At 37.8% G+C, this 19,373-nt stretch overlaps 1 protein-coding gene across 1 annotated transcript; it reads left to right on the top strand.

Annotated features, from left to right (window-relative positions):
- The first annotated feature begins 536 nt into the window (after window positions 1–536).
- LOC120071625 (adenine/guanine permease AZG2-like) lies at window positions 537–2,623 on the top strand. The gene has a single exon (XM_039023982.1). It carries the CDS (start codon window positions 700–702, stop codon window positions 2,329–2,331), a length of 1,632 nt encoding a protein of 543 aa, XP_038879910.1. The 5' UTR covers window positions 537–699; the 3' UTR covers window positions 2,332–2,623.
- Window positions 2,624–19,373: the final 16,750 nt, after the last annotated feature.

The following is a 19,373-nucleotide window of genomic DNA, read 5'->3' as shown; positions in this document are numbered from 1 at the left end:
GTGAGCGTAATTTAAACATAGATAAAAACAACAATTCTATTGTTATAACATGTTATAGATAATAGCAAAACTACATTAATTCAAATTTGTAAATTCTGGATTATTAATTGAATTTACAAGTCACCTATTACATATGATCCATCCCCAATTCCCCAACCCTATATATTTTGCGTACCCCACCCCTATCTTTATAAACTTAAAATAAAACATGGAAATTATTGTAGCAGTATTAGGGGATGTCGGTATCCAGATAAAACATGATTACAAGTTACAACTCAGTCAAAAGTCAACTTTCAAACTCGTTTTAAACCATTACCATATATATTAAATATTTATCGAATATATAGTTACATTATAATTAAATAAATAAACTCAATGGTGGGATTATAACTGCACTCAAAAGCAAATTGGTGGAAATGTAACCACACCACTAATTTCTTGCGTCATTTTTTATTTTAATAAAATTAAAGAAAAAAAACACGTAGTCTTCACAATCATCACACTTCTGCTTCAGAAACAAACACTTTTTTAGCACTTTTTCCATTCCCAAAGAAATTTCTCTCTTACCAATTTTCCTTTTTCCCTAAAATTCTCGTACCCAACCTCGCGTGACCCACGCTTCTCTTTCTTCTTATCTCTGCAAATTTCTATATAAATTTTCCCTCCTACACCCACTCACCCACCAACATTGAGATTCCGATGGGCGGCAGCGGCAGAGGAGACAGCCACGGCGGCGGCTGTGGAATTCGAAATTCATGGGGGAAAATGGAGAGAGCTTTAAACGGTGCAATTGCACGCAGCATGGTGGGAAAATATTTCAAACTTGAAGCTCGAAATACCTGTTTCACTAAGGAATTACGAGCCGGTTTAGCCACTTTTCTTACAATGGCTTATATCATCACCGTTAACGCCAATATCCTCACCGATTCCGGCGGCATGTGTTCAATGGCTGACTGCTCTGCACCAGCGAACGGAACCGCCGCGCCGGATTGCATGTTCAAGCCAAATCCCGGCTACCAAAATTGCCTTTCAAAAACCAAGAGCGATCTCATGGTCGGCACTATTTTATCGGCTATGATCGGTTCGTTCGCCATGGGAGTTCTTGCCAATCTTCCTTTAGGCCTCGCGCCTGCTATGGGCCCAAATGCTTATTTAGCCTATAATTTAGTGGGCTTTCATGGATCCGGCCCAATCAAATACCAAACCGCGCTGGCTATTTTCTTGGTTGAAGCTTGTGCGTTTATTGCTGTTTCCGCGTTGGGGATTCGTGCAAAGCTCGCGAAACTCATACCTAATTCTGTTCGGTACGCTTGCGCTGCTGGGATTGGGCTCTTTATAGCTTTTGTGGGCTTGCAAGCCCACCAAGGATTGGGCTTAATTGGGCCTGATTCGGCTACATTGGTTACACTCACCGCCTGTAGTCGTACAAATCCAGAGACCGGAGAATGTCTTGGAGGAAAAATGCAAAGCCCAACGTTCTGGCTTGGTTCCATTGGGTTTGTGATAATGGCTTATGGGCTAATGAAGGATTTTAAAGGGAGTATGATATACGGCATCGTTTTTGTCACTTTTGTGTCTTGGTTTAGAGGCACGGCTGTGACGTATTTCCCTCACAGCCCACTCGGTGACCAGAAGTACAATTACTTCAAAAAAGTGGTGGACTTTCACAAAATCGAAACCACGGCCGGTGTTGTTAGCTTCAACGGCTTCAACAGAACGGAAGTTTGGGTAGCCCTAGGAACGCTGTTTTACATCGATGTACTCGCGACGACGGGGACGCTTTTCACCATGGCGGAAATCGGCGGATTTGTGAACGAAAGAGGAAATTTCGAAGGTGAATACATGGCGTATATCGTCGATGGTTGTTCGACTGTGGTGGCGGCGATGCTTGGAGTTTCGCCGGTTGCGACGTACGTGGAATCATCGGCAGGGATTAGAGAGGGAGGGAGGACGGGGATTACGGCAGTGGTGGTGAGCTTTTGTTTTATGATGTCGTTGTTTTTCACGCCGTTGCTGTCGAGTGTGCCGCCGTGGGCGATCGGACCGTCGTTGGTGATGGTCGGAGTGATGATGATGAAGGTGGTGAAAGAGGTAGACTGGGGAAACGTGAAGGAATCGGCGCCGGCTTTTGTAACGATGGTTTTGATGCCGTTAACGTATTCGATAGCGAATGGGATTGTGGGTGGGATTGGGGTGTACGTTGCGATGAGTTTATACGACAACGTTATGAGGTTGATGAATTGGTTGATGAAGATGAGGAGGGTTGTGGCGAAAGAGCAAAATCAGGTCTCGGCTAATGTTGTCAATACAGAGTTGACATCTGTAGTTTAGATTATTTTAAAAGGTTTTTTAATATTTTAAAAAATAGGGGTGGAGGAATATAATGTGTTTGATCTACTAACAATGGGGGCGGGGACAATCTTTTTTTCTTTTTTCTTTTTTTTTTTTCTGGGTGGGGGGTCTAACTTAAGTGGAAGTTGCAAGCCATCCATTGTAATAGATCAAACACTTTAATTTTCTTGTAATGTGTACTAAAATGTTTTGTTTTGGAAAATGTATAAGAAAAAAAATATATTTTCCGCATTTTATATTCCTTTTCCTAACAAAAGGTGATATTTAATGAAAGTTAAGAGATTTAGTTTGAATCTTTGAAAGTTGTTGGAATGGTTGTGAATATGAGGAGCACAACGACGAATAACGAAAACACGGATATGGAAAAAATATAATATTATAATAATATATAATAAAATAAATATAATATAATATATAAATATATAAAATAAATAATTAGAAAAAAGTAAATAAAATAACTAAGAATGGATAAGTGACACATGGCCAATGAACAGTAATAATAAGCATCTACATTACAAATAATTTAATATATTTAAAATACTGCCCCTTAGATGTCCATTATATATGAAATATGTATTGTTAAAATCTTACTAAGGAAAAAACCCATTAGGAAAAAAATCCTAGAAGAAAAAAAGTACATATTTCATATAATCTGATTCAATTAAAAAGTATATTTACTCCCCTTCATCGAAATATCGCTTGAGATATCTAAGTCGTCGCATTCCAATGTTGTGCATCAGTGTTTCAAAGGTTGCGATAGGTAATGTCTTTGTAAATAAGTTTGTTAAGTTATCTTTCGAACAAATTTGTTGTATAGTGATGCCGCCATTTTTTTTCAAAATCATGAGTGTAGAAAAGCTTTAATGAAATATATTTTGTTCTGTCCCCTTTAATATATCATCTTTTTATTTAAGATATGCATGTTGTGTTGTCTTCATATAATATCATTGGAAGATTTTTACTAGAAGACAAACTACATGTTCCACGAATGTTCTGAGTTATTGATCTTTGCCATACACATTCTCGATCAGCCTCTTGGATTGCAAAATGCATATTCAGACTTTCATACACAGTCACACCAATTAAATATCTTAGTGTAATTGCATCCACCACTGGAGAATACATCTCCTCATAATCAATATCAGGTCTTTGTGAAAAAAACTTGTGCAACTAGTCTTGCTTTATATGTTGTGACCTCATTATTTTCATTTCTTTTCCTCACAAATACCCATTTGTATCTCACAGGTTTGACACCTTCTGATGTTCATACTACTGGTCAAAAAACCTAACATTTTGAAAGTAAGTTTAATTCTGTCTCGATTGCTTCTTTCCACTGAAGCCAATCTTTTCTATGTCAACATTCTTCAACAGATTTTGGCTCAGAATCCTCATTTTCAGATATAATATCAAAAGTAGCATTATATGCAAAAATAATGTCAATAACTACATGAACTTAGTTCCATCTTTTCTTGTCATGATATAGTTTATTGAAATCTCATTCTTATCTTTATGTATTCCACCTTCCTCATTAGTCATGTCATAAATTTCTTCTTGGGAATTTACATCCTCAACCAAGTCTTTTTGACTATTAATTTTCTTTTCGAGGATTTTTATATTTAGAACCAACTGATCTACCAAGCTTCTGGCGTGTTCTAGACTCACTAGTGACAACTTGCTGTGTTAGGATATCAATTTTCGATGGAACATTTGCAATTGATATATGTGACTTAGTTACTTTCTTTGCATCTATAAATGCATCTGGTAACTGATTTGCTTTATTTTGCAAATGAATTATCTTCCGAACTTCTAGTTTACATTGATCTGTATGGAGATCTAAATGAGACAATAACGATGCATTTCATGTAATTTCTTTTTCCAACTTCTTAATTCCTCCACGTAATGTTGGAAAAATTGTCTCATTAAAATGACAATAAACAAATCGTGTAGTAAATACATCACCTATCTGGGTTCAAGATATTTGATAATTGATGGGAAATCATATTCAATATATATTCCTAACCTCCTTTGAGGACCTAACTTAGTACGTTGTGGTAGACCCATCTTATACTGCACATCCAAATATCCTCAAATGGAAATATTTGGCTCATGGCCATAAGCTAATTGTAATGATGAGTACTTATGATTAGATACTGGCCTAATGCATATAAGTGACGCAACATGCAAAATAGCATGCCCTCATATTGATGTAGGAAGCTTAGCTCTCATAAACAATGGTCTAACAATTAATTGCAAACGTTTTATGAATGATTCTGTTAAACCATTTTGTGTATGAACATGAGCTATAGGATATTCAACACTTATCCCAATTGACATACAATAATTATCAAAAGCTTGGGATGTAAATTCACCAGCATTATCAAGACAAATGGTCTTAATTGTATAATCAGGAAATTGTGCTCTTAACTTAATTATTTGAGCAAGTAATCTTGGAAATGCAAGATTTAGACTTGATAATAAACACATGTGTGACCAATTGCTGGATGCGTCTATTAATACCATAAACTATCTAAATGGTCCACTTGGTGGGTTAATAGATCCACATATATCACCATGAATTCGTTCTAAAAATGCAAGTGATTCAGTCCCCACTTTGACTGATGATGGACTAATGATTAATTTGCCTTGAGACCAAGCATCACATGATAATTCATTAGATTGGAGAATCTTTTGGCTCTTCAATAGATGTCTATTTGAATTCTCAATAATTCTTCTTATCATTATAGACCCTAATTGACCTAATTTGTCATGTCAAATTGTAAATATGTCTGGATTCATGAACTTCAGGTTTATCATTGCATATGCTTCAATTACTCGTATAAGAGTATAATATAATCCAGAAGATAAAGCAGGTAACTCTTTCCGTATACATTTTCCATATGAGACAGTAGATATGATATAAAGATGAAGGATCTCTAAACGAAGAGCATCCATGAGTGCATTCGGATCTTTTCGATTTCATTGTGACTGAAATACACCATATACGTTTGAACATACAGTTATGCAAATATACAATAATTAATGGCATGCTTTGAACAATAAATAACAAGGGAAAGAGTTCTCATACCAGTTGAAGATGCTCTTCAAGCTTTGGAACTTAGATGTAGCGGAAGACTTCTACATGATCTCTATCGCCCAGCTAATGCGTCGACTGTAGCAACACGATCAATCACGAACAAATGAATGCAGCGGGGACGAAACCACCAAAATGGAGCCCTTGGAATTCTTGGAGTGACAATCCAAAGTGTGCTCTTTGATGAGTTGAGTAGAGGTAGGAGGAAGAACAAATCATGTAGACGATAAGCAAGTGGGAGAGAAAAGGAAGCTATCGTGTAGCTAAATGCTTATTGTTTAGAAAAAAGCTACACGATCATGTAGGTTTTACTAAACGATCGTTTAAGAAAGGGTAGACGATCGTTTAGAAAACACGACACACTATACAATCGTTTAGGAAAACTATGCGATTATTTAGGAACTAGCATGCGATCGTTTAGACGCTAAGCAACTATCTTATAGGCTCTTAACTTAAGCGATCGTTTACGTTTCCACACCAATGCCAAATTTTTTCGAACCTTTCGAACTTTTTCGAACCTTTGCAAAATGAAACAAAATTTCATTTTATTCTTAGGTTACAATAACCAACGTGGTTTTTCCCACTAACGCACATTCGAGAGAAATTCTAGGCCAATTATCATATAATTAACCAATGAAATAATTAATAAATATAATCATATTATATTTTTACCCTATAGTTTGATATCACATATCTACTATAGTAATTTCTCCTCTACTTGATATAAATCATATTTATATCTAATTTCCTCCAAAATAATGTATCTCATACATTTAGTCAATTATATCATATATAATCAAACTTCCTCTTGCCAATTTGAACATTTCAAATTAACCCAAACACTGATTCTCGACTTTATCCAAGCTATCCAGGGGACCTAATGGACCTGTAGCTCGAAGCTTCAACGTCCGTGAATAGATGACTAAACTCTTTAGCCACGAGATCCACCATTCGTTAACTGTCAGGCATTCCACTAAAGACCAATAGCTGAACTCTTCTTATCACAGATATATTTCTGTATCTATTGGATATAACCAATCATGAGTACGATGACTCTTCACAGAAGCTTGTAAGTACAGTTGGGCCAAATTATCGTTTTTCCCCTGTAGTTACATCTCACTTCTTAAGTACCACTAATTCCTCTAATGAACAATACAACATAGTCCATCTATGTGTGAACACCTCTCGGGCCAAGAGAAGGTGTGTGATGCCACATCGTTCAAACCGCGGAATCAGCCCTTAAGGGAGCTATCTATCTTTTTACCCCTGCTTCGGGGAAGGAGTGAATTCCATTTTGTGTAGCTGAGTTCCCAACTCTCAAATCAGACGAATCCTCAAAATGGTAGGTTTGAACGGTGACTTGGTCACTCGCACCCATACAAATCAAAGGACCGCCCTCAATGGCAGGAGTTCCCAACTCACTCAGGATTGAGGTCATGTTACCTATGGTCATCCTAGTGAAGTGAAGTCTCTGTCATGAATGGTGTTATATAATGAGACGTTAATACATCGTGGTCAGGTCTTATATAAACTCTTTGTATATGATACCCTCACTCACATGTCCCTAACACGAATGATCAAGATCAGACCATCTATGACAAGTCACAACACTTGTGACCATTCCACAAAGCGGGTCGCGTCCGTAGTGTTACCAGGATAACATTTCCCTCCTATATCCATATACTACAGACCATTTTGGTTATCACTCAATACATGATCCACTTGTATGTCACCACATACATGCTTGAGTTACATACAAATAACCTGGGATTTTAAGTTTATTGGTTTGTGGTAAATCAAATAAAATATGCAACTAAGCAAAAAACAAGATGTGAAATAAATATCATATATTATACCACACAAGCGTTCGTACAAGCATTTGTACAAGCTATTTACAAATTACAGGGCTCGAGATTTTAGAGCATCAATCCAAAAAATCTCCCACTTGTCCTAAAGCGAAGTGGGGTGTACATAAAACTAGTACAAAACTATAAACTAGGGCATAAAAGTCCAGTACAAGAAAATCTCCCACTTGCCCTAGTCCAGCCACGGGCGATCCTGTAGACCCATGCTCCGTAGATGACTCTCAAACACTGTAGCCATGAGAGCCTGTCATAAACGGGTAAGCAACATTGTGCTCCGAAGAAATCTTCGTGACAATCACGTCCCTCGATGCACTATTTTGCGGATCAGATGATACTTCCGCTCTATGTGTTTTGCTACGCCTGTGACTCCTTGGCTCCTTAGATTTGCCACTACCCCACTTATTATCACAATATAAGGTAATGGGCCTAGACATATTATGGAACAACTTCCAGTTTCTGTCAAGAACTTCCTGAGCCAGATTGGCCTCCTTAGTAGCTTCGCAAGCCCGCTATGTACTCCGCCTCCACAGTGGAGTCGACGATGCACCCCCACTTAGTGCTTCGCCACACTACAGCTCCTTCGTTAAGAGTAAAGACTTGACCCTGATCGTGGACTTGTGAGAGTCCTTATCAATCTTTGAAAGTCAGAATCCGTGTATCTTGTAAGGATCAAATTCCCCTAGAACCATACACGAGCATTGTAATGCTCGGTTCTCCGAAGATACTTGAGGATGTTCTTCACTGCGGTCAGTTGACCCTAGCCTGGGTTAGACTAATACCTAGTGACTATGCCCATAGTGTAGCAGATATTCTGGACGTAGCATAACATCGCGTACATCAAACTTGCCAACGGCAGAAAGCATATGAGGGACCCGTCTCATTTCCTCAACCTCTTTGAGGCGTCTTAGGACACATGTCTTTAGACAAAAGTGACTCCATGCCTGAACGGCCAGTAGGCCCTTCTTGGAGTCCTACATCGAGTACTTGAACAACATCTTGTAAATGTACGATGCCTAAGATAGTGCTAGCACTGTTGTTCTTACGATCCCGAAAGATCTATATACCAAGAAAAAACTGAGCCTCTCCCAAATCTTTCAGTTTGGAATTGGATCGTTAGGTCAATTCTTAACTGCAGTCAGTATACCTACATCATTTCCTGATGAAGTAGTATATCGCCTACGTACAACACTAAGAAGACTACTGAAGCGTTGATGATATTCTTGAGACACAAGGTTCATAAATGTTTTGGTCAAAGCTATACGACTTAATCGCAAGTATCAAACTGTATGTTCCAAGGTCGAGATGCCTATTTCAGGTCCATAAATGGACCGATTTAGTTTGCAAACCTTTTGCTCTTGACCTTGGGATATGAATCCCTTGGGTTGCACCATGTAAATGGTCTCCTTAAGATTGCCATTCAGAAAGGCCGCTTGACATCCATTTGCCAGATCTCATAATTATAATAAGTTGTAATGGACAAGAGGATGCAGATCGAATTTAACATAGCAACAGGCGAGAAATTCTCCTCATAATCGACTCTCTCTACCTAGGTATAACCCTTTGCCACAAGTCGAGGGCTTGAAGGTCTGTACCTTCCTATCAACACCCCGTTTGCGCTTGTAGATCCATTTACAACCTATAGGGCGAACCCCATCAGGCTGATCTACAAGATCCCATACTGAATTGAAGTACATCGACTCCATCTCGAGATCCATGGCCTTGAACCATTCATACCGGTCAACATCCTCCATTGCCTTCTTATAAGACAATGGATCCTCAACATCGTCATCTGCTACCAGTGAAACCCAGATAGCGAACAGGTGGGTTTGCAACCCTCCCACTATGTCGAAGTTCCCTCAACTCTTGAGGTAGAACCGATCTACTGAATGAACTCCCATCAATAACTCTTGTTGATGTAGCAGACTCTTTAACAACTCTTGTTGAAGTTTCAATAGTTTCATTGAAAATTTCACGTAACACGAATTTACTTCATGGACTGTGCTCCCTTATATGATCCTCCTCCAAGAAAGTAGCGTTTGTTGAAACAAACACCCTATTTTCCGTTGGATCATAAAAATAACCCCCTTGTGTACCTTTGAGGTAGCCTACAAAGAGGCATAACTTTGACCGTGGTTCCAACTTCTTAGGATTAGCTTCAAACACATGTGCATGGCAACCCCAAATGCGGAAGTGACTTAAACTAGCTTTACGCCCGTTCCACAACTCTAGTGGTGTTCTTGCAACACTTTTGGAGGGAACACAGTTGAGTATGTACACCATAGTCTCCATCGCGAAACCCCAAAACGAGTCTAGTAAGGAAGCGTAACTCATCATCGAGTGAACAGGCGCTAATCGACTATCGTATAGGCTCTCGACTATGTGATCGTTTACGTTTCCACACCGATGCCAATTTTTTCGAACCTTTTAAAATAAAACAAATTTTCATTTTTATTCTTCAGTTACCATAACCGAAGCAGCTGCTCCCACTAACGCATGCTCGAGAGAAATTTTAGGCCAAATATCATATAATTAACCAATTAAATAATTAATAAATATAATCATATTATACTCTTACCCTATAGTTTGATATCACAAATCTACTATAGTGATTTCTCCTCTACTTGATATAAATCATATTTATATTTAATTTCCACCAAAATAATGTATCTCATACATTTAGCCATTTATATCATTTATAATTAACCAGTCCAATTATATCATACATAATCGAACTTCCTCTTGTCAATTTGAACATTTCAAATTAACCTAAATACTGATTCTCGACTTTATCCAAGCTATCTAGAAGAGCTAATGGACCTGTGGCTCGAAGTTGCAATGGTTCGTGAATAGCTGACTAAACTCTTTAGCCAAGAGATCCACCATCCGTTAACTATCAGGCATTCTACTAAAGACCAACAACTGAACTCTTCTTACTACAAATATATTTTTGTGTACATCGAATAGAACAAATTATGAGTACGATGACCCTTCACAGATACTCGTAAGTACAACTGGGCCAATTTACCCTTTTTGCCCCTGTAGTTACATCTCACTCCTTAAGTACCACTGATTCCTTTAGTGAACAATACAACATAGTCCAACTATGTTTGAACACCTCTCGGGCCAAGAGAAAGTGTGTGGTGCCACATCATTCAAGCCTTGGAATCAGCCCTGAAGGGAGCTATCTATCTACTTACCCCTGCTTCGGGGAAGGAGTGAATTCCATCTTGTGTAATTGAGCTTCCAGCTCCCAAATCAGAATTGGTAGGTTTGAATTGGCGACCTGGCCATTCACACCCATACAAATTAATGGACCGCTCTCAATGGCAGGAGTTCCCAACTCACTCAGGATTAAGGTCATGTTACCTATGGTTATCCTAGCGAAGTGAAGTCTCTGTCATGAATGGTGTTATATAACGAGATGTTAACACTTTGTGGTCAGGTCTTATACAAACTCTTTGTATAGGACGCCTCCGCTCGAATGTCCCCAACACGAATGATCAGGATCAGACCATCTGTGACAAGTCACAATACTTGTGACCATTCCACAAGGCGGGCCGCATCTGTAGCATCACCAGGATAAGGTTTCCCTCCTATATCCATATAGTACAGACCATTTTGGTTATCACTCAAGACATGATCCACTTGTATGTTGATAACGAGCAGAAATGCACATTATTACAATGCAAATAAGTAAAACAATGAGGGAATGCGATGATAAAAATATACAAAATCACGTCCAAAAGCGTTAAACTGAGAATATTGCGATCACATGCGCCCATCGCATAAAAGCAGTTAATTTACTTATTTTGTGCAGGAAAAATGCGTTGGCGCAAGCTAAATTACGATCTAAGGAATTAGGCGTCCGCGCGCATTGAAAGATTTCGATCGCAAAGCCATGCGATCGTATGCGATCACGAGAAGTTGCTCAAGAAGGTGGCCGCATAAAGACGGTGCATCAAGGTGAAAGCTTAATAAATCATGATGGGACGGAAAGCTGATGACGGTCGAATCTGAATTTAGTTGACTAGCCGTTAACGACACACTGTAGCAAGTACACCCAACTTTTCGGTGGCCATTAATTGGCGCATCAGAGCAGAAGATTTAATGACCGCCCATCATTGCAATCATTAGAGAGAAAAACTTCTTTACCTTGAGCTCTATAAATACCAAAGGCCGCCATCATTAAAGAGTTCGCCAGATAGCATAGAGATCATATACACGATAGATAACCGTTAGTCTATTCATAGTCATTCTTATCTTAGTAGACGGAGATGAGCGAAGAGTAGAAGACGCCGAGAGATCATTCCAAGGCAGATCAAAAGATTTCTGGGGAGCACTACTAAAAGAGAGAGGGCCAATACTTGCGAAAGCAAGGATATTCATCTGGGTAGAGTTGGAGTGAAAAGACAGTGTAACAAGCCACAGTAAGCAAGACATTCCTATCCCTACGTTCCATTGTTGTTGTGTATTATGCACTTTATTTATTAAAAATGGAATTCTCACTTTAATATATGTTCAATCTCTCTTTATTATGCATGAGTAGCTAAATCTCCGAATGGGTTGGGAAGTACTTAGCTAGCATGACCTAAGATTTTCACTTTATGTGATCATCTTGTCTTATGTATGCGTCATTCACCTTTTAGAGATACTTGAGAGAGTAGTCTAAAGAAAGAACCTAGACTTGAGGGATCAGGTTAGAATCTAGGCTTGAGAGAGTCAGATTAGAACCGGATAAGCAAGAGATAGAAACTTAGACATAAGTTCTGTGTGTTATTATGCATCGCATGCACCCTAGAAATAGGATATGATAGTATACGGTCACCTTGTGTATGTGTGCATCATTCATCATCGCATAAACAATAATAGAGGCTTAGACATAAGCCCTATCGACATTTTCGTATACATCGCATGCGTCCTAGAAATAGGAACTATGCAATTTTCATTGAGAGAAGACATGTTGTTGTGTGTGTGTAGTAGGATCACATAATTTGAACGCAATCTTAGGAAGTGTTAGCTAAATCCCTTCTCAACCCGTTCATCGCATACTCATTGTAATTCTCGATTTCATCAATTCTTTACTCGAACCCATCACATAGGAAATATACTTAAACAAAACACCATCCAACTTATTTGATTTTGCTACCGCAAAGTAATCAAATGTACTGTCGCATAGTAACTCAGCAGTCCCTGTGTTCGACCTTGAACTTACCAGGAAACCTAGTGAGATTTATACTTGGGTTTTACTAGGAAAACTTACATGTGCAACGCATAACTTATCACCAAATATACACCATAATCGTATCACATTTACAACGCATCATATGTCACCAAATACATGCTTAAGTTATATACAGATAACCAAGGATTTTATATTTATTGGTTTTTGGTAAAGCAAATAAAACATGCAACTGAGCAAAAAACAAGATCTGAAGTAAATATCATATATTATACAACACAAGCGTTTATACAAACTGTTTACAAACTACAGGACACGAGACTTTAGGACATTAACCCCAACAGGGTTAACTTACTAATCATGGTTATATCAAGTGGACATAATATATCTACAATGAGGGGAGCTCAATGTTGGGTTTTATGTCCTAAAACTCGCAGTATGTAAAATGATAAACATTTTCTATTATCAATATACTTGTTATTGATCTCATAAATTGTATGAAAGTCTAAATCCAATAAACTAAGACCCATGACTATCATATGAGTACTTGAACTTTATGTGGAGACATAAGAGTGGATCGGGTTCAAGTAAATAGTAAAAATGATCTATGGTGCATGAATGAGGTTGGGTACCTTATTATGGTAACACCATTAGATGCGGCCTACTCTGTAGTTGTTACAAAGAGTTGTAAAGTACTACATACGATGTGATCCTAATTCGTACATGTTATGACATGAAGAGTGAGAGCATCTTATGCAATGAGTTTGCATAAGATCAGGACTAAGAAATTAGTCACTTTTACTTTATAACGCTGTTTACTATTTAAGACTGACTATTTCACCTAGATGACCTAGGTAACTCGATCTTAATCCTGAGCTAACTATGAACTTCTGTTTATTCGGGATTGCCCTTAGATTTGCATAGTTGAGGGTTGACTCAACAGCGCCGGCTCAATAAGTCTCCCATTTTAGGGGTAAGACTGGATAGATAGCTGGGGACATAGGGTGCAAGACGGAGTTCACACCTACCCGATTTAGGGATCGGAGAAAGGTTGTCTCTCAAGTACTGAATCCAGGTCTTGAACAAGGGGCCCTACCCTCTCACTAGGAAGAATTTAGTTTGGTGATTGGATCACAAACTAGTTGTTAGAGAATCAGTAGGGACTTGAGGAATAAGATGTAATCTCGGGGGTAAAACAAAATTTGACCTAGCCATTTTTACGAACAACCTGTGAAGGATCGACTTGCTGATTATGGTTAAATCATGTGGGCATAATATATCTACAGTGAGGGGAGTGCAACTATGGGCTTTAGTGGATGGAGATTAATATGGTCTAATGAGTTTAGCCAATTAATCTCGGATCGTTGAGCCCATGATCTGTAGGTCCGCGAGGTCCCCCTACTAGCTCGTAACGGACTAGCTCTAGAATAGCATGATAAGTTAATTTGAAACGTTCAAATTAGAATTAAGAGAATTAGTAATTATATGAGATATAATTATGTTTAATTTTAGAATTAAATGGTATAGGACAATTTATATATTTAAATATGATTTAAATATATAAAGATGGATATGTGTTAAAATTAATTTAATATTTGATATTAAATTAATTAAGTTTAATTAATTAATTAATTAAATTTTCATTTTAAAAATCAAATAGATTTATTAAATCAAATTTTTATTTTTAGATAAAAATTGAAAAAGAAAACAAAAATACAAATGGAAAAATGGGGTTTTCCATTATCCATCACTTAACTAGCTCACGCATATAGCAACCATTTGGCCTTGTCTTCTCCAAGCATGTGCTGCAACACATGCAGCTCTTCTCTTTGCATGTTGATCTGCAATATAATGAGAAGATTGGAGTAAAAATCGGGCATGCAATCTACAGAATTTTGAGAGAAAATTCTGTTTGAAGAAAGGTTCTTCAACAAAGGTTGTTGCAGTGAGCTATTATCCTTCATCCCTTGATTCAAGCTTGTTTTGAGTCCCACAACTCAATCTAGAGCACCAAGAGAATAGTGGGAAAGATCTTGAGGTGGTCTACAACAAGATATGGAGAAGATTGCAGCTGAAGATGGAGCTTTGAAGAAGTTCTTCAAGAGGTATATCTTGAAACCTATTTTTTCTGAAGAAGCATGCTTTATATTATGCCAAAATTAGTAAATTTGAATGCTTAGATGATCCTTGTTCTTCCGCTGCGATTGATACAATCTTACAATTGGTATCAGAACATCAAATAAGTATTCAATTCGGTTTAATTTTGGTTTGATGGATGTTTTATATGAAAAATATGAAACTTGTGCACTGATATGGTTTTATGAGTTTTGGTGGTTTAATTCTCTTTAATTTCTCATTTAAATTTGTAATTGGCTCTTGCTTGATGAGCTTAATGTGTTCCCAAGAGTCTGTAATTTATTTAAATTCATTAGAGTAGAAATTAAGCTGTAGTTCGAAGAAACAAGCGAAGTGGCCGAGTTGCAGTTCCAGAAAAATCAGCCTCTGTCCTTATCTCGCTGTGGTTCCAATTGCTAAACGATCATCTAGCTTCAGAAGTTACACGATGTGAAGAAAAGCTAGACGATCATATAGCAATGGGTGCTGGTCGTTGTGATGTTGAACGCTAGACGATCGTGTACCTACGGGAGCTAAACGAAGAGTTCAATTTGCTATACGATAGCATTAAGCGATCGTTTAGCTTTGGCGTGGGAACTAAACGATACATTGAATTTAATATACGATGGTACTATACGATCGTTTAGCAACGATGTGCTCTAAGCGATGCGATGAAGTGCTATGCGATAGCACTAAGCAATCTTTTAGATGCGGAGCTAAGCGATCGTATAGACGAATTGCTAAGCGATGCGTTGAAGTTTCTATGCGATGGAACTAAACAAATTGTTTACCTACGATGCTGAACGATGCGATGATGTTCTATATGATGGAGCTAAGCGATCATATAACTACACGGCGTATACTGAATGATGACATGCAGCGCTAAACGATTGTGTTAAACGGTCGTTTGGTTCTATATGATAGAACTAAGCGATAGTGATGAAGAGCTATACGATAGCCCTGAGCGATCGCTTACTTTGATCGTTTATCTTTGAACGGGAGCTAAATGAAGCATTGAGTTGCTATGCGATAGCACTACGTGATCGTTCACCTCTATACGGGAGCTAGGCGATGCGTTGAATGCTATGCGATGGCATTAAATGATCGTTTACCTTTTCGTGTGCTAAACGATCAAGCAAAATGCTAGACGATGGTCGTCATTGCTAAACAATGAGACTTAGCGAGATGTTGAACATGTGCAAGGGCTGTCGGTTCGACCGGTTCTTTTGTGGTCTGGTTCGGTTCAGCTTCGAATGGTTCTTGGCTAGTCCGGTTCAGACGACGAAATGTTTACTATAATACTGGACCACGAAATGTTTAGTCTTGTTATATAACACCGTTCATAATTGAGACTTTCATTTCACTAGGATGACCATACTTACGAGTGATTTGTGAAGGGTCATCGTACTGTTGATTAGTTATATCCAATGGACACAAAAATATATCTGTAGTGCGAAGAGTACAGCTGTCAGTCTTTAGTGGAGTGCTCGATAATTAACGTATGGTGGATATTGTGATTAAAGAGTTTAGTCAGTTATTCATGTACCGTTGGAGCTTCAAGCTATAGGTCCATAAGGTCCTATTGGTAGTTCAACGAGTTCAAGTTGAGAACAGTTTTTGGGTTAATTTAAAATGTTCAAATTAACAAGAGGGAATTTGATTATATATGATATTATTGATATGATGTTTTTGATACATTATTTTTGATTGGAGGAATTTAATATAAATATGATGCAATATTAAAACTATAGGATATAAATATAATATGATAAGTTATTTATTCTATTTATTTATAATTTATTAATTATATGATAACTGATATTTCTTTTTCTCAATAACCGACCTTAGTGGTTGGTTATATAGTTATTATGACTAAGTGGGATAAAATGAAAAATAAATTTTCAATTCATTCTCCAACTATGCATTATCAAATTAACTATTGATTAACTAAAAGATTGCATCGAGTTTACTATACGATAGTTATCTTTTCTAAACGATCGAGCGTCGAGTCTATGCGATAGACTTCCTTTTTCTACACACTAGTGCTACCTATTACTCGATCGTCTACTCGATTATTTCCTCCTTCACTTCCTCCTTCCCTCTATCCAAAATAAGTCAGAGCCCACAACTCCTGAATCTCACACCGAGAATACCAAGGTAATCTTGTGGTAGTGTTTGATTATGTTCGAGGTTCGAGTATACTTGTTGCTAGTGTTCGAGGGAGTTTGAGTTTGAGTTGATCGTTATGTTCGAGTTTGATCGAGGGAAATACGTGAAGAAAAAGTTCTTCAAAGTCTTGGTGGGAGTTCGAGTTGATCGTTACGTTCGAGTTTGATCGAGGAAAATACGTGAAGAAAGAGTTCTTCAAAGGTATTGTTCCTCATTCTTTTTATTTGATTCGAAGCATGTTGTAATTTATTGATTAATGCATAATCGTTTCTATATGATTGTAAATATTTGTGTTCTTTCACAATGGGGTTTGAAATGATCCCTTCTGCTCAAAGGTCCTCTATAGTTAGAGTTCCTTCAAATTTTTGGTTAATTTTTGCATATGGTGCGTATTGATTCAAATGATGAATGGTTGGATGTTCTCAAATGGATAATTTTGGTTTTGGCATCCTTTTTCTCTCTTGGGTTGTAATAATTATTATAATTGCCCAATGTTTTATCGGCTTTAACGTGTCATGAAGGGTCTGTAAATTTGTTAGAGTCATTAGAGTCGAAATTAGTATGTAATTTCTCGATTCTAGCAAAGAGGACAACTTCAAATTTGGTGAAATTTCTTCCAAACTCGAATTCAACTGTCAGACCTAGTTTTGACTCGTTGACCCGACCCAGAGTCCTGTTTCAACCCACGGACTGAAGCCTGACATGTGAAGTAGCCCAGACCCACCTGCGACCCGACCCGTTCGACGCTTCAGGCCCAGCTCCGTGCACGGTTCAAGTGCACACTCAATCGGCCTAAGTTCGTGCGCGGTTCAGCCTAGTTCACCAACCGATTCGCCCATGCCATCCGTGCCTGCCAGCTCAACCGACTCGTTTGAAGCTCTAGCCGATCCATTCCTCACTCGTGCGCGTCTAGTTTGGTAGCTCAGCCGGTCCAGATGGTCTGGACCAGGCCGGTTCGACTGGTTTGACCAGTTTTGATTGGTTTTGGGTGGTTTTTGGAAATTCTTTTGGGTTTTTGAGGTCGGTTCAAGCATTTTTCAAGTGGTCGAGTTGCTTCGAAGTGTTCGGTGGCGGTTCGCAGCTGTTTTCTACTTATTATTGTAATAAGTGTAGCTTTTAGCTAGCTTAGGATGCCAAAACTGGTCTATTTTAGTGTGTTTATTTAATTATATGCATTGTGAATGTATGAATTAAATAATTTATCTATTATGTGCATATTGTATGCCATGTAGATTTAAAATCCCACCATAGGGTAACATGCATTACAAGTATATATAAGTTGTTATATTAAACAAATGGAATGAATGTTTATATAATTGTTATATAAAAGCATGTTATAGATACAAAGTATGTCTATTATTTTATAAGTTGATATAAAATTGGATTAGACACGAAAACACATAACAAGGATAAGTTGCATGCTCACGTACGTTAACCACCTATTTTAATAGTTAAAGTAGGTCGACATCTTGTAAAACGGTTACAAACTCGATCGATATATAATCCTATCTAAGGCTGGGGGTACTTAAGTTGACGGTCTACAAAACACCTTCTACCTAGGGATTATGGTCGAATAATAGAGCGTTGTTAACCAGTTTTATGAGCACACATGAGCGATGTTAGGTGTTAAAATTAGTTTTCCACCTAGACATCGTAGGTTAAATCCAATTATAAATGTTATACTTGGATAAACCACATAAACTTAGGTTGTTTAATTAGCCGGAACATTCCTAAGTAAATATTTACCCAAAAACAAATAGAAAACTTCAGTGGGAGATTAATAACATATAGGATATGTTGTTCTTAGCTCTCACGTCCCTAAGAGTTCAAACTGTGAGATTCATGCAATGCTTCTTGTCACCTTGGAAGTGACCTCCATTCGGAAAATGTTTGCATGGGTCAATAGTAAGGTGAATAGGGGAAGTAGTTTATAGTAAGTGGATGAAGGATGTATGTCAATGTGTTCTGCGGTATCTTCCATTAGTTGGGACTGCGAGATTCCTTTGTTGTGCCTGCTTGTCGTCTTTAAGTTGGCATTAGCTAGTCGATAACCACGGCTATCCCCTCGAAGGGTTCTAACATAGGATTCGGAAGAACTTAAACTTCATAAATGAATTTGATTTCTTAGGTCCTTTTCTAACTTTGACTCTTTAATTCGATAGCATCGTTGATGCCGTTAATCTCTGAGATCTGAAAATGGACGGTTACAATTACAGAATTACAAAGTGTTAATAAGTTCTTGATTGAAAACGGTAGCTAAATGACTATCGAAATATGAGTTATTCTGGAGATCGTATTTAGTCAAGAATGTCTTGCTTTAATGAAGGAGTATCTGACTGTCCCTCGGTAGCACTTATTCTGACTCGCTATAGTATCGTTGCAAATAAAATAATGAAATTTGGGTACATTATTACTTTGCTGAAATTTGATTGGGTTTAAAAGAAATTCACTAATTAGAATTTGTTTATATTTCGACATGTTGAATTCTTCAAATTTACTTGCTTTCGACACTTTTAACGGTAAATCAACATGGAAATCGATATACTAGCAGTTGATGATTTAGATTATGTTTTAATAGAGGAATGTCCTCCATCTCCCAATT

Source organism: Benincasa hispida, chromosome 2, assembly GCF_009727055.1.
Source record: "Benincasa hispida cultivar B227 chromosome 2, ASM972705v1, whole genome shotgun sequence".
Lineage (NCBI taxonomy): Eukaryota > Viridiplantae > Streptophyta > Magnoliopsida > Cucurbitales > Cucurbitaceae > Benincasa > Benincasa hispida.
The sequence above is the reverse complement of the archived record's forward strand: the minus strand, read 5'-3'. Positions and strand labels throughout refer to the sequence as shown.